Genomic DNA, 24125 nt, shown 5'->3' on the forward strand with positions numbered 1-24125 from the left:
TCACTCTTGGGACAAAAAGAAATGGTTATTGTTGTTTGTTTCTTTTCTTTAAGAAGACCAATGATATCATGAGGGTGATGTCTTGAATCCATTTAAGTGAGTTAGAGCTGTACAAAGTCATAAGTCTAATTTTCCTCCAGTGTGGCAAGACAAGAGTTAAGATGACTAGAAATGGCTCAGGGAAGAAGTGGCAATATTGAGAGATAAGAGAAAAGGGAAAGGGGAAATAGGAGAGCAGGTAAGGATAAAAGATAGACTCTTTGGGCAACACTCACTGACTAGGTTTATTTCTTAAGGACCAAAACCACTCTGATTCTCATTGATTGGCCACCAATAGGTCCCAGGTCAAGCCTCATTTGATCATTGTTTAGGTCCTGATTGATGCAGATTGAATAGCAATCATTTCTGCTTTGGCCAGAAATCCTGAGGGTCTTTCCCTTACAGCTTTATTTATTTAGACTTTATTTAAATGCTTTGTCTCAATTGCTACCTAGCTTTAATCATTGCAGCTTCTGTCAAACTGAGTCCTGTTGAAGATCTTAACTTTAAAAGGCCAAGGCCTCCCATTGCAGCAAGGGCCATCTCCAGCTGACTGATCTTTATCTGGCTGCGGGACCCAGATGGCTCTTGTGAGAAATACTGAAAAGTTGGGTTTCCACAGAGTGTTGGAAGCTTCCGTACTGTAGGATAATGGGTACCATCAATAGGTTTTCAGAATATGAGAAGTTAAGAGGACCACAAGATTCCACAAAATAATTTATTTTCAATCTCTCAGAAGCCTTGAGCAAACAAGGAACTGGGGAATTAGGAAGACACAGGTGGATTCAGCCAATCAGAAAGAGTCTTGAGGTTCTAAGAAAATCCAATCCAGCCCAAACTAGTTGGGATCAGTGTGACCTGACTTGACCAAATCAGTTTTGGGCCTGCTTAATAGGCTAATTGTATATTAAACAACACACTTGCAGAAGGAGTTTTCTACCATTTTTGAACATGGGATTTATGACGAGGGAGGGGGGACATGCTTATACATATTTAGGGGAAAACATATGGTGGATGTATCAGAAAGATTGTAACCCAGAAGGAAACAGACCAATCCATTCTCTGAAGGGAGGGGATGCACCAAGCTAACAAATATAAAGATTCTCCCATTTCTGCACTCAGGGTTCCCTCTCCCTGAAGAGGAGCAGACCCTGCTTCTGGGCAGAAACGTCAAGATGATTCCTTAAGATTCTTCTTTAATAAAATTTCCTCGATATCCAATTTTCAGTGTCAGAAGTGTTTCTAACACTCTGGAGGGAAAAGTAAGATAAGTGACTATGGTGTTCTCTTCTTTTTTTATAATATTACCATTCTCTCTGGGAGCAGGTTTCTTGGGGAGGTTTCTGGAGGCAGTCTTAGTTTCAGTTCAAAGTAACAATCACTTCAAACGCAGCCAGGAGTTAAAATCCAGTCCTTTATTGTGTCCTTCAAAGTCATGAGCTTCAGCCCCTAGCTCCCTCCGAATGTCTCCAGCCAGCACAAAGGTGGAATATGGAATGGATCTGTCTCCACCTCCAAGAGTGGGCTTCTGTCCCTGGCCCTGAGAGCTTCTCCTTATATGTTCCACACTGAGTATACACCAATCATTATCTCACTGGGAAAGCATTATTTGTTGTAGGATTAAATCAATTCTAAACTAGATTTAAACATTGTCTCCTCAATTCCATTTAGTACCTTGTTTCAAGTTCTGGCCCATAACATCTCCTCATAGGATCAGATCAATCAGACTGAACCATGCTAAATTAGGTAATTATTGTCTCTATCAACTCTAATGACTTAACACTTTGTAAGGATCCCAACAAGTGACCTTACACAGCTCTCTCTTACTTAAATCCAATTCACTTGCATGTCTTGGTATCATTTCCTGATGTCATGGTCTTTGAGAATGAAAGACAAACAACAACAACCTTCAGGGGTATGGAAGGCTGCAAGGAGATCCATTAAAGGAGGTAAAGCAAAAAAAATGTAAAGAGGTAGAATTGGGGAAGAATGTGGAATTCCGAGGTCCAGAGTTAGAACATCATATCCCAATATACCCACCTATCATAAGCTGCATCTTTACCTGTCTTCCTGTCCTCCTCAGCCTTGCCTCTTGTAAGGAGAAGGAGCTGGACCTGCAGAATCATAATCAGGATTGTCTGGAAGAATTAGGTCAAGTTCTTGGGTGACTCTCCTCCTTTTTTTGGTGTTTTAAATTTCATCACATGAAAAATGCTTTCCCTCTCCTGAGAGAATATTGATGAATTCTGAGGAAAAAAAGAAACATTTTTTTTTCCATTTTCTTTATTTTTGGCTGAGCCTCTAGCATGGCGAATATGGAAATTTTTTGTGTGATTTCAAATGTATAATGAATATCATATTGTTTGACTTCTCAAAAGGCATCTGGAGTGAGAAACTTTAAACTCAAAATTTAAAAATGAATTTTAAAAATAAAAAAATTTAAAAATAAATCTCATCACCCATATCTTGCCCTTGGTTTTTGTTTTAGGTTTGATCACACACACACTACACACAGCCTTTGTCCTTGCGTTTGATGTTATAAATTTCATCACATGAAAATTGTTATCTACTTTCAGAGCGAGAACTGATGAACTCTGAACTCCTGAGTGCAGTTTGAAGCGTATTTTTCCACCCTTTTTCCCCTTAGCCTGGCTACTATGGGGATATTTTGCTTCACTTGTATCAGAGGGATCCTATTGTTCACTTTCTCAATAAGTAGGAGAAAGTCTGGAGGGAGGGAAAGACTTCTCAAAAATTGTAAATGAAATTAAATAAATAAATCTCTCTCGGTGTTTTTCTCCGTCTCTTGGTGATGAGCTTCCAGAAGACTTTCTAGCCCCCTCCAGCGGCATCTCGATGTTCCTGGTACTTTCCTCTCTAGCCCGCAGCGCCTTCTCTATGGTGACGCCCCAGGCCCCGCCTCCCACGGAGCCCCCGCCCCCATTTTCCATCCCAGCTCCGCCTCCTTCCCCGAACCTTCCCTAGTTTCTGGCTGTTCTAGCCCCACTCTTCCCTCCTGGACCGAGAGTGACTGTCCCGCGCGCTCCGAGAGGAGGTTGGGACTCTGCCCGGGAGGAGCCGGTCGCGCGCTTCGCTGCTACCTGGGCTTCATGACGCCCCCGAGGGCATCACGGGGGAATCCCGACGCAGCCGCGAGGTGAGCTCGGACCTCCCCCTCCCCCACCCCCGCTCCGGGCTCCCGGGGCACAGACCAGGGATGGCTTAGGGGTGCAGATCTGGGCAGCTCGGGACGCGGGGGGTTTAGGAGTGGGGAAGGGTTTGCTAAAATGGAGGAGGATAGAAGCCCCAGAGAAAACAATTCCCAGAATCCGGGAGCTGAGGCGATCTCACAGTGTCCAGAATCTTCCTTTTGCCGGGAAGGAAACTGAGGCTTAGAGAGTTGGGACCTTGACAGGATCATACATAATAACCAGAGCTAGCTGCCCTATCGAACTTTCAGGTAACCCCAGAGCTAATTAAGTCATTTCTTTTCATCTTCGAAACAACTCTGGGAGGGAGATAGTATTATTGCCCCCATTTTATGGATGGTGAAACTGACGCAAAGAGAGATAAGTCCACACCGTTAGAAAGTGTTCAAGGCTGAGTTCGAATTCAATATCCCCTGACTCCCAAGTCCAACGCTCTGCCCCCTGCAATCACCCAGTTACTCGTACAATAAAGTGCAGAGCTGACACATGAACCCGAGTCCAAGCAGTATTCTTTCTAAGGTTTCTAACCTGCCGTTAACTTTCAGCAAAATATGCTAGGCATATTGCTCAGAAATTAACTTGCTAAAAAAAAAAAAAAAAAAAAAAAAAAAACTCTTAATTGCTTTAATGAGCTTATTAAAAGTTTTAAAATCCTTAAGTACCCCAAAGTACTCTGAAGAATTTTGATCATTATAAGATCATATAGATACGTAAAAAGGAGATTGGGCAGAGTCCTGACTTTGGGATATTCCTAAAATTCTTATCATCATTCAAAAATAAATTCCGTGATATGCGATTGCTTTTTTGTGACTGGCATAAATAGTAGATGCAGGAAAAAAAAAAAAGGAGGGTTAATTGAAGGGAAATCCTACATATATTTATTAAATACCATTTGGGATATGCAAAAGTATATAGTGTAATTCCTCAGGTGCGAGTTTTTTGCTAATCATTCTTAGGGCACAGGAGATGCAAGTCAGCTCTTGTCCTCCAGGGACTAACTTTTTAGTAAAAGAATACGGCACATTTAGGGGAAGAGTGAAATTGTGATCTAGGTTGTTGATTCTAGACAATTTTTGTGTCTTAGTACCCCTTGGGCAATCTGGTGAAATATATTAGAGCTCTTTCTCAGAACAATTTTTTGGAGGAGGATGTTTGTTTTTGATTTTGGAGATACTGGGGTTAAATGACTTGCCCAGGATCACACAGGCTTGATTTGAACCTCAGGCCTTCCTGACTTCAAGTCCAGTTCTTTATCCACCTAGCTGCCCCAGAATGGTTTTTTTGTTTTTTTTAAAATAGTAGCTCTTTATTTTCAAAATTTTTGCCAAGATAGTTTTCAACATTCACCCTTGCAAAACTTTGTGTTCCAAATTTTTCTCCCTCCTTTTCCCTCGTCCTTCGCCTAGATAGCAAGTAATCTAATGTATGTCAAACATGTGCAACAGAATAATGTTTTTAAATGCATAAATTAAAATGAAAAAATTATGTAGAATTACAAAGGAAATTTATTATATTGAAATACATTTATTAAAATATATTTTTTTAAGTTCTCAGATCTGAGATCAAGAATCTCTGATAACAGGCAGTCACTAGTCAGATCCGAGATCAGATGCTAGTCTGATCTAGTAACTGTGAATAAAGGTTTAGGGCAGCAGATTGTCTGACTCTTTTCAGTTATTATTATTATTCCTTATGCTAGAGCAAGAAGTGGAAAGGAAGGTATCCTAAAGAAGGCTATAGCAGATATTGAAATACCCCTACAATCCAGGGACGGAGGGTGAGATCTGTCAAGTCCTGCCATCAAATAGCTTACAATGTAGTTTCTTGGGAATGTGGGACATGCAAAAAAGATTTTAGGATAAGAAAGGTCACAGTCTGATACACATGAAAAGAACTCTAGACTTGAAGCTTTAGATGCATTACTTATTTGATCTGTGATGCCATATAGTCACATAAATTATTATTATTATCATATGTACCACCAGTATAAAATATAAGCCATAACTTCATAGGAATAATCAGTATTTTATTATATCAAATATATGTATATCCATCCTACAGCAGATTTTTAAATCCTAAAATTCAATTGAGCTTACATATATTTTAGACCTGTATACCTTCATGCACTGGATATTCAAAGCATAAAGTGAGACAATTCCTGCCCTCAAGGAAGTTATATGATACTAGTGATGGGGAGGAAGGGAATAGGTCTTTATTTTTTTTTAATTAAAAAAAATTTTAGGTTATACATATATATCCATTTTTTACATATTTCCATATGAGGCAAGTTGGGAGAGAAAAATCAGAACAAAAGGGAAAAAACCATGAGAAAGGGAAAAAAAAGGTGAAAATAGTGTGCATTGATCCATATTCAGTCTCCATAGATCTCTTTTTTGGATGCAGATGGCATGGGATTGTCTTGTTGAGAAGAAACAAGTCTATTATACTTAATCACCACACAGCCTTGCAGTTGCTGTGTACTATGTTTTCCTGATTCTGCTTACTTCACTTAGCATTAATTCATTAAATCTTTCCAGGCCTTTCTAAAATTAGCCTGTTCATTATTTTTTATAGAACAATAATATTCCATTACTTTCATATACCATAACTTTTTATTCAGCCACTCCCCAATTTATGCCATTTACTCATTTTCCCAGGAATAAATCTTTATTATATAATGACTATTATGTGATAGGCACTATAACAGTATGATCTCAATTGATCCCCACAACAATCCTGCAAGGTGCTATTATTATCACCATTTTACAGTTAAGGAAACCGTGGTAGAAAGCAGTGACTTTTGCCCACAGTTACAAAGCTAGTAAGAAACTAGTAAGGCTGAATTTTAGTTCAAGTCTTTTTGAATTGCTTTCTATAGACCCAGTACTTATCCTCTGTACGACTAAGCTGCTCCTATAGACAGAAATTCTTTTCATAGACTCCCAAAATAATATCCCTTTAGTGGATTTATGTTAACATCTATATATATATACACTCCCTCCACTACTATAAATTACCTCCCATTTGTGCCTCTCGTGGAGTTGGAATCAGGAAGATCTGTTTTCATATCCTGCGTCAGATACCAGCAATTGACTATAGGCAAAGCGGGGAACTTTTTTGAATTTGTTTCTTCCTTTGTAAAATGGAGCTGATAATGCCTTAATCACCTACCTCACAGGTGCACCATGAGGATCAAATAAGCAGAATGCTTTGCAAACTTTAAAAGTATATACAAATTTATACTTTAACATATTTAACATGTATTGGTCAACCTGCCATCTGGGGGAGGGGATGAGGCGAAGAAAGGGAAAAATTGGAACAAAAGGTTTGGCAAGTGTCAATGCTGTAAAATTACCCATGCATATAACTTGTAAATAAAAAGCTATAATAAAAAAAAAGTATATATAAGTATTCTGCTAATGCAGATCGATATTTGTAGCACTTTATAATTTTTAATTTATAGTTTTAATTTCCTAGGATTCTGAATGGTTAAATAAATTGCCCTAAGTTCCAGAACTAACAGGCATTAGAGATAGGACCATAAATCTAGAATGGAAAGGAGCTTCTGAGCATATCTAATCTGACCTGGGTGTTCCTTATTCTGAGGTTGCTCTTTATCCACTTTATCTGCCTTTCCTTATTAATATTGTTTTTGTTATGGTTCTTGTCCATATTTTCCCATTATTTTCTTATAAAGGATCAATCCAGTCCATTGGAGGCTCCTGGATACCACTACAATTGTATTGATCATCCCACAAATATTGCACATCCTTCATTTCCCCATAGAGCATAAAAAAACCTTACAAACATCACAGTGCTTTGCGGGAAGTAAGCATTTAACTGTTCATACTTTCCCTGTCTCTCTATCTCTCTCCCTCTTCCCCTTTCTCTCCCCCTTCCTTTTTTCCTTCTCCCTTCATTTCTTCCCTCCCTCCCTCTATCTCTTCACTCCCTTCCTACCTCCTTTCCTTCCTCCTTCCCTCACTCCCTCTCTTCCTTCTTTCCTGTCTTCTCCCAAAATACAGTAGACTATTTTGATGTAGATTTAGGCTGAGGTTGGTGACATTTAGTTCCCAATTTGTGGGTTACCCAGTTACCTCAATACTTTTGCTTTTCTCTTAAGTCTTCTGGGCAATTTTTAAAAATGCTCAATAACTGATTCCTGGGAGCCTGAGGGAAAGCCAAAGTTAGAGAAATAACACTTAATGAGGAAGAATTTTCCTCAAAGATCATCTTAGTCCAGTTCCTTCATTTTATGAGTAAAGAAATTGAGGCTGAGAGAGGAGTCATAATTTTGCTTATGGTCATGGAATTTTAAGTATTCCAGCCCTGGTTCTCTGCCACCAAATTTAACACTACCAATTTGCTGTGTACCAAGCTGGAGCCTTCAAACAAAGTTGGCAACTAATGTCTCTTAAAAAACAAGAGCAGCCCCTTCTTGCCTCCTGGGACTGACAAATGCAGTTTGGAACTTTGCCATGTAACCTGTGCTGTCACCACTGTGTTTGAGAATGATGATTTTTCAGCCTACTTTCTGGAAGAAATACTGATGCAAGGACTTGGCAGGTTGAAAGTGCTGATTAAAATGAATTATTTGGGGTTGTCTTTGTTAATCTTTACTCTGCCTTCCCCAAATCTAAACTAGAGAAATAAGTGTAAATATAGTATACAACATAGCATAATATAAACTAAAACAAATAAGGGGAAAGTAGGAATGGACCATGGCCAATTAGATAGTTAACAAGACAGGGGCCATTTGTCTATTCACCACTACTTTCTAAGTCCTCAAATGCTTCCACAGTGAAGGAGAGATTTGGGGCCATAGAATGGCAGAATATACAATAAGAATAGCTAACATTTCTATGTACCTACTATGTGCCAGGTGCAGTGCTAAATGCTCTGCAAATTTGTTCTCATTTGATATTCACATCAACCTTGGGAGGTGGGTACTATTATTATTCCCATTTTACAGAAGAAGAAATGAAGGCAAACAGATATTAAATGTCTTGTGCAGGGATACTCAGATAGTAAATTGTCTGAGGATAGATTTAAACTTCTTGCTTTCAAGCCTAGCTCTATGTTTACTTTGTCACCAATTGCATTGGGTTCTGATATTTCTAAATGACTTCTACTTTTGAGATTTGGAGGAAGAAGGACAGCACCTACTCTGGTGGCAGGAAGAAATGTTTCAAAGAAAAAGGGAATAGATGGTAGAGATTCAGAGTTTCATAGATAGCCCTCTTTTTAAAAAAATTGTTCTTTGTGTATCAAAATATTCACATTTATGTTTTAAAAAATAAAATTAAAAAAAAAAAAAGACCGAGGGCAGGGGTCAACTGAAAACTTTGGTACTGACAGTCACAGATGCTGAATCAGCGGAGAATTGTTAACAGCAGTTGATGCTGAATCAGCACAGAATTCAACCTAGTACTAGACTTGCTTCATACAATGATTTCATTAGTTTAGCAGACTCCCAGTTAGGAAGACTTCTTTTTCCAATGTTGATTGGTACCTCTTCTTTAAAAGGCATAGAGAGGATCATTGAGAAATTTAAGTAATTTGTACCTGTTCACCCAGCTAGTAAATGGGAAAAAAAGGGTTGGAATGGAGTGAATGAGGAACATTTGGGAGTTAAGGAGGTTAGAAGACAATGGTTGGCTTTGAGACATTGCAAGGGCATGTTTTGCTATTCGTCTCGAATTTGGGACTTCTTCAGATCTCCCTTCCTAGATTCTTTAGCTCTTTCCCTCTAAAAGCAGCTGTCCTGGCTTTTTTTTTAATGTGACCCAGGATAAAAAAAAAAAAAAATTAGACCCATGGAAGATAGCCAGAGGCCAGATGATCAATTTCCACTGCTTTCATCAAGGTCTAAGATCAAAGGCTATCCTATCCTAGAGATCACTATGCAACATAGAGCTATTCTGTTTTCTGGATTTCAAAGAAATTGAGGGAGAAATATGTGAAATGAATGACAAAGAAAGGAATACAATTTCAGTATCAAGTTTAGTATAGGAAGGGCTTACAGTTCCTGTTTTTGTTCTCCTTTCTGATAAACACTGAAATTCATGGGATTCTAGGGCACAATCATCGATTTTAGAACTTGAAAGAGCTTCAGAGGACATCATTGTAAGAAGGTGAAAAGGAACTACGATTGTAGCACATAAATGTAATATTTTTGTGCTGTTAAAAAATGGTGGGTCTAATGAACACAGAGAAAATCATGAACTGATCAGAGCAAAGTAAGCAATCAAGAAAACAATTGTCTCAATGTAATTGGAAAGAACAACTTCACACCACAAAACAAAAAATAAATGTAACAAAATTACAAAGATCAGGCCTTGGAGGCAGGAGGACCTGAGTTAAAATGTAGCCTCAGACATTTGATATAAGTCACTTAACCCTGATTGCCATGCCAAAAAGAGAGAAACAGAAAATGAGAGTGGGGGGAGAGGAAAAGAAGAAGAAAAAGAGAAAGGGAGAGAGAGAGAGAGAAGAGAGAAAGGGGGAGAGGGAGGGAGGAAGGAAAAGGAGAGAAAAAATAAAAGGCAGAAAGAGAGAGAGATCAAGTGGGACTCTTGCAAGAGATAGGAGAAAACATTCATACTCACCCTTTTGTGGAGGTGGAAGATCCTCATGTTTTATACATTGTTCATTTTTTGGATTTTTTCCTATATTTTTATTAGTTATATTGGTTTTTTTCCTCTAAAAATTTTCTTTTTCAGTCATTTATAACTTTTTGTGACCCCATTGGGGTCTTTTCTTCAAAAAGTTACTGGTTTGTTATTTTTTTCTCCAGCTCATTTTACAGTTAGGAATCTGAAACAAACAGGGTCACACAGTAAGTGTCTGAAGCCAGATTTGAGCTAAGGAAGATGAGTCTTGATTCCAACAGGCACTCCCTCCTCTGCATCATCTAGGGATTGCTCTTTGAGAGGAGGGAAGGGGTTACTAGGATAACTATGATGATGTAAGAAACTGATGATATCAAGAAAATATTATTTAAGAAAAAAAGAAAAGGAAATAAGAACAGGAAAATATAGTTTTTGTGACTTTAAAAGCAGTTAGGAGAAACAGCATTACAGAGTGAGTAAAGAACCAGACTCAATCAGGAAAACCTGGGACTGTGTGATTGTGTGACTCTCGCTCAGCAATCCAGGTACCTCTCAGTCTCTTAAATTGTAGAGTAGGTACCAGTTTGTCTTGAGAGAGGGCACAGATTTTGTAATATAAAATAAAAATATTTTTAGCTTGAAAAAATAGAAGAGAATATATATATATAAATTTTTGTGTGGTTCTTACTTTGTAGTGTTTTATATATATAATGCAGATCCTTGGGAGAAGCCTCAAAAGGCACTGCTGACCTGAGCTTTCACAAGAAGAAAGATAGCTAGTTAACTCAGTGGAAAGAGTCAGAATAGATTAAATTGTAATCCAGCTCAGCCATTTTCTGGCTGTGTAAACCAGGGCAAATCACCTAATCACTGCCTAGCTCAGTTTACTCATTTATAAAAAAGGAATAATAACAGCACTTACCTCGAAGAGTTATTGTAAAGATCAAATGATAGAATAATTGTAAAGCACTTAGTAAAGTGCCTGGCACATAATAAGTGCTATATAAATACTTATTCCTTCTTCTCCCTCTCTCTTTCATTCTAACCTGATCGGCATTAGTAATGCCTTGCATTGGATCCTGAACATTACAATTTAGACATATTTGTCTGATTTCTCTCCTAGGATTTCCAACCTAAACTCATAAAAGAATTTCCTTTGAGGGAGATCTCTAGCTTGCTAACTTTTGTTCTGCATCTTCCTTCTTTTCAGACCCCAGGTAGATTTACATTTTCTCCAACGCTTCATAAAGATACAGTCCATCTTGTTTCCCAGTTTTTCCTCACAGAATGCTTTGATGTTCCTGACCCTTCTCTGTGTCACTCTGCTGGGTAAGTAAGTGTATATAGAAAACAGAGTATACTTCCCTGAACTCTTTTGTCTTTATGAACTTCTTTCTTCTCCTGTTCAAATAATAATAATAATAATAATGTGATAACAACAATTAATATTTATAATGCTTTATGGTTTGCATGACTCTACAAATTTTGTCATTTGATTCTTACAAAAACGCCAAGAGATAGGGGCTGCTGTTATATTCATTTTACAGATGAAGAAACTGAAGCAGGCAGATAGACTTGTCCAGGGTAACATGGTTAGGAAGTGTCTGAGTCCAGATTTGAACTCAGAAAGATGATTCTGATTCCAAGTATGACACTCTTATCTACTGCAGCACCTCTATAGAGGGTATCCAAAAAATATCTTTTGGGACTAAGACTTTTGGGACACACTTTGGCATTAAAGCTGACCCATTTCTAATTTTCTACTCTTTTAACCTATTACTCTTCTTCGTGAACTCTATATCAGTATTGGCCTACATGTTCTTCACATAAAACTCCATTTCCCATCATATTGTTTTTGCTCTTTCATCTCCCCTTGCCCTTCTTCTCCCTTCCCTACTCCCCATAACCTGGAATGTTTTCTCTCTTCACATCTTAAGACTTCCTGGCTTCCCTTAAGACTCAGGTAAAGGAGAAGGTCCTTAAAGTAGATTGTGCCTTCCCTCAAAGGCAAAACTGCTTGGTCATGTCCTTTGACTATTTGTCAACTGTGAAATGGCTTTTATTTTTATTAACTTGGCTCACTTCTCTATATATTTGATAAATGAGGCCTTTATCAGAAAAACTTGCTTCCAGTTTCCTGTTTTCTTTCTAATTTTGGCTGTATTAGCTTTGTTTGTGCAAAACCTTTTTAATTTCATGTAACCAAAATTATCTATTTTATTTCCTGCAATCCCTGCAATCTCTTATTTAGTAATAAACTCTTCCCTATACTATTCTATATACATAGGTCTGATAGGTATATTTTTCAAAGGTCCCATAATCTACTTATAATATCTTCTTACCATGACATCATCATCATGTCTAAGTAATTTATCTTGGCAAATGGTATGAGATGTTAGGTAGCCTTTATTAATTTTTTTTGGTTGATTCCTTTGATATTCTTAACTTTCTGTTCTTCTAGATGGATTTTATTATTTTTTTCTAACTCTATAAAATAATTCTCTGGTAGTTTGATTAGTATGGCACTGAAAAAGTAAATTAATTTAGGTAGAATTATCATTTTTATTATAGTGGCTAAGCTTTTTCATGAGGAATTAATATTTCTATAATTGTTTGGGATTGTTTTTATCTGCCTGAAAAGTGTTTTGTATCTGCAGTGTCTGCAGTTATTTTAAATGGAATTTCTCTTTTGATCTCTTTCTGCTGAGTTTTGTTGATAATATTAGAAATAGTGATGATTTCTGGGGATTTGTTTTGATTATTGTAATTTTGCTGAAGTTTTTAATTGTTTCATTTAGTTTTTTGTTGATTCTCTAAGGTTTTCTGATTATACTATTATATCATCTGCAACATCCTCATTGCCGATTTTTAGCCATCAGTTTTTTTTCCTTAACATATTGCCATAGCTAGCATTTCTAGTACAATATTGAATAATAATGGTGATAGTGGATGGACATTATTGTTTCACTCCTGATCTTATTGGAAAGGCTTCAAGTTTATCTCCATTGCAGATAATGCTTGCTCTTAGTTTTAGATTGTTGCTGTTTATTTTAAGAACGACCCAATTGATTCCTATTCTTTCTAGTGTTTTTAATAGGAATGAGTCCTGTATTTTGTCAAAGGTTTTGTTTGCATCTATTAATATAATCATATGATTTTGTTGTTGTTGTTACTGATATAGCCAGTTATGCAGATAGTTTTCCTCTTTTTAAATCAGACCTGCATCATAGTGTGATCTTTCTGTTATTACTACAATTTCCTTGCTAGTATTTGTGTCATAAAAATAATTTGGTAGGCCTCTTTTACCTGTTTTTTCAATAATTTGTATAGTATTGGCATTGAGTATTCCTTAAATGTTTGGTAGAATTCACTTGAGAATCCATCTGGTTCTGAGGATTTATTCTGATTGGGGCCAGCTAATCTATAGATAGAGAACTGGCCCTGAAGTCAGGGAGACCTTAGTTTAAATTCAGTTTCAGACATCTACTAGCTGTATAACCCTGGACAAGTTATTTAGCCCCAATTTCCTCAAAAAATAAACAAACAAAAGATCTTTTAAAAATTATTCTGAGATGGGACTTCATAGACTTCTTCACCAGATTACCTAAGGGTCCATGATACATAAAAAATCATAAGAATCTTTGCTGTAAGAATATCTTCTATCTACTTTGTATTTATCTTTTGTGTATTAATTTATATATGTTGACTTTTCTACTAAAATGTGTACTCTTTGAGGGCAGGGTTTGAGTTTGTTCTTTCTTTTTGTTCCCAGCACTTAGCTCAGTGTCTGGCATACTATTAGCAGTTAATAAATAGTTTTTGCTTGCTTGGTTGGTTAATGGGGGTGTGAAGAGGTCAAAGATTGGAAAGGGATCCCTACCAGTATTATCTGTTATTTGCATTCCCCATGTGTTTCTCCTACAGAGCAGCTGGTCATCTACCAGGTGGGGCTAATACCAAGTCAATACTATGGTGTCTTAGGAAACAAGGATCTGGATGGATTCAAGACCCTGACATGTTTAGCTCTTGTTCTCATCGTGATCAACTCCACAGTAAGAGCTCCTTTGGCCCTGTTCCTCCCTTCCCTCTCTCACATTTCTGCCCTTAGGGGACTAAATTGCCTAAAGTGGGGGAAGGAGATAGGCTGTGCTTGCTCTTCCTTCTTTTGGGGAGAATGTAGGGTACTACTGTGCCCCAGGACTGCTTCTGCCTGAAGAACTGGGTTTTAATTTCTCCTTTATTTAATTCACTTCAACCAAAGCATAGAGTGGCCAGGTGGCCATCAAGGTCCTTATGATCGTATAGGAACTTGTGGCTAAGCACATCTGGGTATGGGGTTGGAGCTATGGTCTGCAATCAGAAAGACCTCTGATTCAAATCTGACCTCAGACATTTTCTAACTCGGGCTAGTCTCTTCTCTTTGCCTCAATTCCCTTTTCTGTACGATGAGGATCATAATAGCACTTACCTTCCAGGGTTTTTGTGAGGATCCAATGATATAATAAATGTAAGGGTGCTATATAAATATTAGTAATAGTGATAATGATAACAGTTTATTTCAATAACAGTTAAGAGTAAAGGCAGCTATAACATTTATCTCTCATTTTGGATTGTTCAGAGCACTTTAAGGCCACAGGCTTCCTTTCTTCCCCCTCACAACATCCTAGAATGCAGGAAAGGGCCAGGGCTGCTTCTCCGCATGCTATAAAAACTAAGGCAAAGTCATATATCCCATATTCTGCTCCTTCATCATTATGACTCATTGGCAAATAAACATTTCATTGTGGACAACTTCTATTATACTAAAGCTGAGGGAAAGGGAGAGGTTAAAGATGGGAAGGGAGAACTCAAAAAGGAATTAGGTAGATAATGATCCCTGTCTTAAATGTATTTATGGACACACATATATTAAATTATTTTTGAATATTTCCAAAGCAAATTCTCCCCCTCCCCCAATAATTAATATTGCATTTTTTAAAAATGCAATTTTCAGATTCCATTGGTTTAAGAAAACACCTTTTTGCAACACAGCCCCAGTTGTGCAATTTATTGTCTTAGAGTATTGCTTAGGGATGAGTAGTTAAGGGATTTGTCTTGGGTCAGATCTTCCTTACTCTGAGGCTAGCTCTTCAGGTCTATATTTTATATTCATATATCTGTATGTACTTGATTTTCTTTCCTATTAGAATGTAATTTCTTCAGGAAAGGAATTTTTTTCTTTGTTATCTTGGTAGTCCCAGCCTATAGCATAACTTGATGATGCTGGGGAAAGTTCCCAATAGATATAAAATAAGAAGTGATCCAAGTGGGCTGAGATTAAAACAAGGGGGACTTCTTGCTGGAGTTGAGGTTTGCATTGCATCTCAAAGGAAATAATCTTTCTTGTAATACTAATTCAAAAAAGTATTTGTAGAAGTGCTTAGTATAGTATTAGATACTATATAGCACATATATAGTGTGTGTGTATATATATATATATATGTGTATATATATATATATACACATATATACACAAACACTACACACACACACACACACACACACATATATATATAAAATATAGTATCCAGCAAATAATAGGCACTTAATCCATGCTTATTTCTCTTCTTATCTTCCCTTCACCTGCCCACAGCTGAAGAGCTTTGACCAGTTTATCTGTAACCTGTTGTATGTGAACTGGAGGAAGAACCTTACTGAGCATCTTCATTGTCTTTACTTCCGGGGCCGAATCTACTATACCCTCAACGTGATTCGTGATGACATTGATAATCCGTAGGCACCTACTACTGTCTCTTACATGGGCTGGTCTCCCTTTTATCCATTGCCTTTCTGGGTGTTTGGGTTTTTTTTATTGGGAATGGGAGGAAGCCATGTGGCTGTGAAGAGACTAGTTATGTTCAAGGAGATTTGCTATTTTCTAAGTCAAGCACTTTGGAGTTCAGATAGAAATTGCTACCCACTGCCAGATGGAACTCTGAGAGAGAGACTTTTAGGGTAAAGGTCCAATCTCTCAATTTCTCTTTCTCAGTGTTCTTCCCTTTCCTCCGCTATTCCATGAATTAACCCAAATTATAAGTCCTGTGGTTATGTGTATACTTGTGAAGGACTAAGATATATGAGACATTTCTTCATTGATTCAAAAAATCCAGCAGCTTCTTGGTTGGTAGATACTGTTGCTTCCATGTTTTGTTTCTTAAATGTTGTCAGGACAGACTGAGGCCCCTAAGGTGCAGCTGTCTAGAAATGGGACCTTATTTTAAACTCAACGAAAACTTCTCTGAGAATCCTGGGCATTGATGGCATGCCACTTTCAGAAACCAGCCTAAACTATAACTGGCTTCCAAAATCTGATCTTTAGTTCATTTGTACTTTTAAAAGTCCAGGATGAATAGCTTTGGGTCAAGATGAGGGATGAGGATCTTTTGGTCCCTGTGATATCCTCTCACAACATTCCCAGGTTCACACTGCTCTGTCTTTTTTCATTGGATGCAGGGATCAGCGTATTAGTCAAGATGTAGAGAGATTCTGTCGACAGCTCAGCACCATGGCCAGCAAGCTGATCATCTCCCCTTTCACCATCTCCTACTACACATATCAGTGCTTTCAAAGGTAGGACCTCTGAAGAAGGCTGGCTCTAACTTGTCTCCCTAGATAATTCCTCATTTCCAGTGCTTTCCAGAATATCCTGTTCCTGAATGTTAAGGGTTCCAACTTTCAGTGTTTTTCAGTGCCAAAATCAAGGAATACTTTTTCTTTGTGTTCTTTAAGACTACCCATCCTAGAGTGTTTCTTGACTTTTCCTTATTTGGAATTCTCAGTCTCTTTTTTGCCAGAAAATTTAAAATTTGTTAATTTTAGGATTCTAGTTCCCATAATCCAAGACTTCCACAGCCCTTGAAAATTAACTATGATTCTCCTTTTTGGTGCTGGGAAATGGGCAAAATTTCCTACTTGGGATCTGAGGTGCAAATCTGACTTATTTCTGGGCCTGGAATATAGAAACAGGGAACTGATGTGCCTGAAAGGGAAGGAATGACCTATGTTAATATTTTTTCTTTTAATATTTTACTTTAAAGAATTTTTAAATTGATATCTCTTGGTTTTTAAATCACCTTTTCCCCTCAAATATATCTTCCATTTCTTATCCCCATGAAGCCCTTCCTTGTAAAAAAAAATTTTTAAGAGATTAAAAATAAAGTTAAGCAAAATCAATGAATGTTCACATCAACAAGTTTCACAGTTTTATGCAGCATTCCCAGCCAAAATCATTCAGCTCTACGAAGAAGGAAGAGGGTCATTTTCTCAACTTTTTTCTAGGGCTAAGCTTCTTGACCAATACTATTAATTTTTTTTTTCTCTTTCAGTACAGGCTGGCTTGGACCAGTGAGTATCTTTGGTTACTTTGTCCTGGGAACCATAGTGAACAAAGTCCTCATGAGCCCTATTGTTTCAAAGCTGGTTCAACAGGAGAAACTGGAAGGAGATTTCAGGTGGATGCTTTTTGGTATCTTTCTTCTCCTTTACCCTCAAAAAATATCTAATGTCTCACCCAACTCAGCCTAATGAAATCTTTTTACCCACCCATTCCTATTTGTCTTTTAGCCTTAGTTTACATATTCTCTTACCTATTTCTCCTTTCTAGTATACCTTGTGGGAATTCATCACTGCTGGAGTAAACAGTTCAGCAAAACTAACCAAAAATTTTTTAAAAGTTTGAAATTATATGAAGCAGATAAATGATGGTTGTTGTTTGTCCTTCGTTCTCCAAGAGGACCATGACATCAGGGAGATGATGTTGTGACATGCAAATGAATTGGATTAAATGAGGGAGGGCTCTGCAAGGTCACCTGCCTCACTTTTCCCTTCAAAGCCATCTGGGTCCAATGGCCAGATTTACATCAGGACTAGTGGAGATGGCCTTCAGATAGATGGCATAGACAATAGAGCACTGAACTGAAAATCAGGAAGACCTGAGTTCTTATTCAACTCTAGACATTTAGTAACTGGGCAAGTCACTTAATCTCTGCTTCTGTTTCCTCATCTGTTAAATAGGAATAATAATAGTACCTACTCTCAGTGTTGTTTTGGGGATAAAATGAGATAATCCATATTCACACCCCAGTAAAGAAGGTGAAGGAGGTCACATAGGCTCTTGTCTTGTCTTCCTCTGTGGCTTAGAAAGGAGAGAAAACAATTGGACCAAAGAATAATGGCCCACGTGTTATCATGAGTCTTGTTCACTGACCATTGTTGCCTTCGGTTCATGCAGGTTTAAACATGTGCAGCTTCGGGTAAATGCTGAGCCAGCAGCTTTCTATAGGTAAGACAGTGGATAAATTTGTGTTTGCTCTATGTCTGTATTCTTTAGATGCTCAAGGAAAGCATATACGACCATGACTTGGGAGCTGATCTGGGTACATTTTCCTCATTGATTTCATCCTGCCAGAGTCTCTCTTTTCAGGGAACTAAAACAGCCTCATGAATTGCTGTTATTCTATTCTACATGTGTATTAATCCATAAAGATATGTGCCAGTTGGTGCCACCGTTCTATACCGAGTGTGACTCTCTGCTAGTTTAGCTTCCAGTGCCTGGTGTCTGATGTTGATATTTCCAGTAGCACTTTGGAAAAATAGTGTCATGAGGTATTCTTAATGTGATGGGAGCCACCTGGTGGCTTATATTGGGAGTATATAGCAGTTGCTGCAAAAAACTCATTTTCCTAAGCTACTTTTGTAGCACTCTGAGGAAATAAGAGCAGAATCCACTATTAAATAATAACTCTCCACCTTACTATAGATGAAGCTTCATACTCCTTTAAAATTGTTATTTCTAAAAATATTTTTCTCATTATATTATATATTTAGAGTTGGAAGGGATCATAGAGATTATCTGGTCTAACTCTTTTATTTTACAAAATATTAAGTAAGTAGCAGAGTTCAGATTTGAACCCAGATTTTCTAATTCCAAATTCAGAGTCTTTCCACTGCCTTCCCTTTCATTTGACTGTACAAATCTTCACTCATTGTGCTGTGAGTGGGGAAAAAGCTCTGTCTTGTTAGAAGTGTTTTTGATGAAGAACTTAGAGGTGGTCAATACAGTTTAGGGATTGGATTGAGCATTCTGGGGACTTTGACCCTAACTCCACCATTTTGTTGTTGTCCAAAAGTGTTACCTTATTGCTTCTGTTTTTTTCACCTGTTAAGTTGGAAAGAAATAAATATTGATGTTATAATAACTAGCCAGTTGACTCCAAGTCTACAGCCAGCTACTTTTGCTGTTTTGGAATGTTATAAGCTGGGAATCCAATTTATTAGAGAACTGACTACAGCAAAAACTTCACAAGTTGAACAGCAAAGGGTGTGTCTGTGTGTGTGTGTGTGTGTGTGTGTGTGTAGCCCATATTTTCTAGATACAACATCAAGAGGCAGTATGGTATGATGGATAGAATATCTAGAAGACTTGAGTTCTAATCTCATATTAGCTGAAGGACCCTCTCTCAGTCTCAGTTTCTTCATCTGTAAATGAAGTTAATAATACCTTCAGTACTGACTTCACAGAATTGTTGGGAGGATCAGATGACTCATTGTAGGCAAAGTTCTTTTCAAACCATAAATCTTACATAAATGCTTGTTCCTCTTCTTAGGAAATTATATCCTAAAGTTCCATCCTGCCTATTTAAACTCCATATGGGTTTTAGGGTCTGGTCTTCAGACAGGGTTACATAAATAACAGAGGCTTATTTCCAAAGAAAAAGGGAGCTATATTTCCTTATTCTTTGCCTTGTTTGGGCTATTATCCTTAAACTGTTTTCTGTCCCTTTAATATTCCTTGGGGCTAAAAAGCTTAGAAATCTGTTTGAATCATCTCCAGCCATACATGGTAGAATTGGCCTTAGTCCAGCCCTGCAGCCCTGCTGGTAGTTAGTGGAGAAATAACATTTCCAAATTCTAAGGAAAGATCATTTGATTCTCCTGGATCCCCAGCTGCAGGAAGAGAGAAACTTCCTGTTATTTTCCTTGATCACTAGATGCTGAGTTCCCTCTGCTGAGCCTGGGCCCTGAAGGATGAGATGAGATAGGGTAAAGGAGGGAGAAGGCACCCAGTTCAACTGTAAGAGTTTCCTGGAGTCTTTGATAACTTGGGCAAGGCCTAAGTGGGCCCTTGATGCATCCTACCTTTGTTTTTCCAGAGCTGGGCATGTGGAACATGTGAGGACGAATTACAGGTTGCAGAAACTCCTGCAGACTCAGAAGGAACTCATGTCCAAGGAACTTTGGCTTTATAGTAAGTGAAAAAGGTCCCACTTTCTGGGTTATCATGGGTCCCAGAGTCCAGTCAGACTAGATGATAAAAGAGTCACGATTTATCCCTTGCACAGTTTTTCTGAACTGATGGAAGGAGATGGTCATTTCCCAGGTGGGTCACCGGCTTCTTGCTTGGGCTCCAGGAGATTAGGAATCTGCTTCTTCCTCTGGGGGGCATGGAGTCATTCTCCTGCAGAACGGAGAGTGGTTGTAGTCTTTTTAACCCAGTCTGTATTGTGCAGTTGGCATCAACACATTCGACTACTTGGGCAGCATCCTGAGCTATGTGGTTATTGCAATCCCCATCTTCAGCGGTGTCTATGGCGACTTGGCCCCAGCAGAACTAAGTGCCCTGGTTAGCAAGGTAAGCTCTTAGGCATACAGTGCCGATGGCCCCATCCAGAACCTCTCTTTCCTTTTTTTCCTGTTTGGCTTTAGGTTATTGTGGGGCCTGTTGAGAGTGGTCTGTCTAGTGCTCAGAAAGAAAGAAGGACCCCAAATGCAGGAAATATATGTGTGGAAGAGAGCTAAAATTAGGGTTAGGAACTCTGTGTAGAAGGAAGCAGTGGAGGAAGGAGTGGGCTTGGTGAAATCCCAAGTCACACCTGTGCAGGACTGCCTGGCACATCATAAGACCTTCATGGGAGGAGCCCCTTAGTCACAGGACCACTCTGCTGATTCAGCACTCAGTTAACAAGCATCCGTTAAGTACCTACTATTTTCCAAGTATCGTATTAAATTTGTCCCAGGACTGACCAGATTTTTCTCCATATCCTCCCCCAGAACGCCTTTGTGTCCATTTATCTCATCGGTTGCTTCAGTCAACTTATTGACCTCTCAACAACCTTCTCTGATGTGGCTGGCTATACACACAGGTAAGGCTCCCTTTGACTTGTATCTTAAATCAGAGAGCTTCAAGCCAGGGAAATGTGTGTCTGGAAGGAAGCTGAAAGATTTGCTCTTCCACAATATAGATAACTCCCAGTGTTCTAGTCCCTCATCACCATGCAATGGAGCATTTTATATTGGATTTTCCATAGCCATCTCAAGCTCAACATGTTCAAAATCTACTTCAGTCCAGTCACCTTGGTTCATAATTCCTATTATCCTTACATACTTTCCTCACTCTCACTCACCCCACATATCTAATATGTATTAAATCATCAAGCTTATGCCTCCATAGCAATGCTCAAATCTACTTTCTTCCCTCCATTCACACATCTACTACTCTAATTATGGCCCTTTTAATTGGGCTTCTGGCTGCAAGTCTCTCTCTTCTCCAATCCACAGAATTATCAAAATGATTGCCCAGAAGGAAAAGGTCTGACCATGCACTCTTGTTGTCCAGTCATTTTTCAGTCATGTCTGATTCTCTGTGACCCCATTTGGGGTTTTCTTGGCAGAGATACTGGAGGAGTTTGCTGTTTCCTTTACAGTTTACAGATGAGGAAATTGAGGAAAACTACCCCCAGTCACATAGCTATGTGTATGTGTATATGTCATATACACACACACACACACACACACACACACACACACATACATACACATATTTCATGAATGTTTCTGTTTGAGTCAATGACATGTTTTTCCTGAGTCTACACACACACACACATACCCACCCACACACACACACACACACACACACATATAGGTATATATACATATGCATATATATATTTCATGTTTGTTTCTATGTTTGAGTCAATGTAAATGTTTTCCTGAGGATCAGGAAAAGTTTCTTAACAAAAGGAAGGTATGTTAAGTTAGACTTGAGGGAAGCGAGGAAATAGAGATGAACTAGGAGAGAATTCTAGGCATGGGGAACAAATAATGAAAATGCCCCAACTTGAGCAACATCAGGGAATCCAGTATCACTGGACTGCAGAGAATGTGCAGAAGAGTAAGGTCTAAGAAGCCTGGAAAGGTAAGAAAGGGCCAGGTAATAATCTGGACTTTAAAGGCCAAAAAAAGGTTTTGTATTTGATCTTGGAAATAGTCACTGGAATTTGTTGAATGAGGTAGGAGTGCCATGGTCAGACCTGCACTTTAGGAAAATGCTTTTGATAGCTGTGTGGAGACTGTAGTGGAGAGAGACTTAAGGAAGGAAGACCAACCAGCAGGCTATTTTAATAGTCTAGGTGTGAGGTGATGAGAAAATCAGGATAGTGGCAGTAGGGAGAGAAGGAGACATATAAAAGAAATGGAATCAACAGGCTTTGGCAGTAGAGTAGATAGGAGGGCAAAGGAATTGAGAAATCAAGGATGGTGTCCATATTGAGAGCCTGAATGACTGGGGGGATGGATGTCCCCTATAGTAATAGGGGAGTTAGGAAGAAGAAAGGATGTGGGGGAAAAGATAATGTTGAGCATGTTGAGTTTAAAATGTCTTTGGAACATTCAAAGCCTTGATAAATAGATCTAATTATCTACTTAGAAATGATAATTGCATCAAAGGAAGTAGATGAAATTGCCTAATGAAATAAATTAAAAGAGGAAGAAGGCAGGATCCAAGCCAGCCTTGTCACACAAGAGAAAAGGGGCAAGGGGGAGAGTTGTAGTTAATTCGTGGCCTCTTGTGGTGAGCTTTTTCTTCTCAAAATGCAGCCAGGTGATAAAAGTTCAGATCTTTTATTATCTCCAATATAGCCCGGTTAGCTTAGAGGCCTATCTCTCTGCTTGGTTCCAAGAGCTCTCTCCGGATGTCGCCAAATCCAAAGGTCTGGTCCTTCAGCCTCTGCCTCTGCTTTCTTCAGCCTCCAGCCAGCTCCACTCTTCATGTCACTCCAGTGAAATCTCTCCTTGTAGCTTCTTCACTCTGAAGAACTTCTTTGACTGGCCCATTGAAGCTCTATTTGTGCTAGTGCTTTCTGGCCCAAAGAGCTTCAAGGGAGGTGTGGACTCCCTTGAAGTTAGAAAGTGTACTTTGTGAAGCTAGCATACTTGTGGACTCCAATGAGTAAAGGTGTGAACACAAGCCTTGTATTAATTAGTTCTACTTAGTACCTTGTTTCAGGTTCTGGCCAAAATCTTCTTGTAAGATTAGATCAACTCTAATTAGTTAGCAGTTAGTAAGGATTCCAACAGCCTCTCTAAGCAAGAAGAATCCTAGGATTTTCTCTCTTTTCTAGAATTGGGGAATTGCAAGAAACCCTGTTGGACATGTCTTTAAAGCCTCGAGACTGTGATTCAGAAGATTTGGATGAATGGGATTTTGATGAGTGAGTAATGGCCATGAGCTCTTGTCTTATATTCATGGGGATTTACTCATAAACATTTACAAATGGTGTATATGGCACTTTAGATTAGAGTGGCATCCAGGCCACAGATTCAGCTGTATCTCAGGTTTGTTCTTGGTGAAGTTCTAGACCTCAGGGAGAATTGTCTTCCTCTCATTGAAAGTTCACTGCTATCAGCAAGGTTTTTCCACTAATCCTCAAAGAATTCTTGGGGGTTAATATGGTCCATTTCACTAGTTTCTGAGGGAACCTAACAATACCTTTCCAGTTCCAAAAATGAGACTGGGAAACTCTGAAAAGAGTGACAATCTTCAAAACAATGTAGATTAAATATTAGTAAACTAGGGGCAGTCCCCACAAACCTGTGGCTGCTCCATGAGAGGATGGTATCATTGATCAAATCATCTATCTGTACGTAACTCCAGGGCCTCAGAATCAAAGGTCACTGACACAGCCTTTCGCCTGGATCGGGTCTCCATTTCAGTCCCATCTTCTGACAAGCCTCTGATCAAGGATCTGAGCCTGACAGTTTCTGAGGGGCAGAGCCTGCTTATCACAGGGAACACGGGCACTGGCAAAAGCTCCTTGCTCAGGGTCCTGGCCGGCTTGTGGGAGAGTATGCATGGTAAGGACTAAGCCTTTTTGTCGCTTATAATTTCTGAGCTAAAGTTGGGAAGGTCCTAGATAACCCATCAGGTAATCCTGAGATTATGGTCCCCAAA

The 24125-nt window shown here is 38.7% G+C and overlaps 1 protein-coding gene across 7 annotated transcripts in view; it reads left to right on the plus strand.

Annotated features, from left to right (window-relative positions):
- Positions 1 to 2962: 2962 nt before the first annotated feature.
- Positions 2963 to 24125, plus strand: part of ABCD4 (ATP binding cassette subfamily D member 4) — a 31518-nt gene continuing 10355 nt past the window's right edge. For 3 of the 7 annotated variants that reach the window (XR_007950642.1, XR_007950639.1, XR_007950638.1), the window contains exons 1-12: positions 2964 to 3196; positions 11070 to 11188; positions 13784 to 13911; positions 15492 to 15631; positions 16352 to 16468; positions 17224 to 17349; positions 18129 to 18179; positions 20050 to 20144; positions 20407 to 20528; positions 20948 to 21039; positions 23296 to 23385; positions 23829 to 24028. Coding sequence is in view for 2 of the 7 variants with exons in the window: in XM_051977609.1 (XP_051833569.1) it covers positions 3150 to 3196; positions 11070 to 11188; positions 13784 to 13911; positions 15492 to 15631; positions 16352 to 16468; positions 17224 to 17349; positions 18129 to 18179; positions 20050 to 20144; positions 20407 to 20528; positions 20948 to 21039; positions 23296 to 23385; positions 23829 to 24028 (1327 nt within the window). In the remaining 5 variants the exon portion in view is untranslated. Of the gene's footprint in view, positions 3197 to 11069; positions 11189 to 13783; positions 13912 to 15491; positions 15632 to 16351; positions 16469 to 17223; positions 17350 to 18128; positions 18180 to 20049; positions 20145 to 20406; positions 20529 to 20947; positions 21040 to 23295; positions 23386 to 23828; positions 24029 to 24125 lie in introns of those variants that run through there. The other 4 variants (XR_007950641.1, XR_007950640.1, XM_051977609.1 and 1 more) reach the window with 3 other exon arrangements.

Source organism: Antechinus flavipes, chromosome 2, assembly GCF_016432865.1.
Source record: "Antechinus flavipes isolate AdamAnt ecotype Samford, QLD, Australia chromosome 2, AdamAnt_v2, whole genome shotgun sequence".
Taxonomy (NCBI): Eukaryota; Metazoa; Chordata; class Mammalia; order Dasyuromorphia; family Dasyuridae; genus Antechinus; species Antechinus flavipes.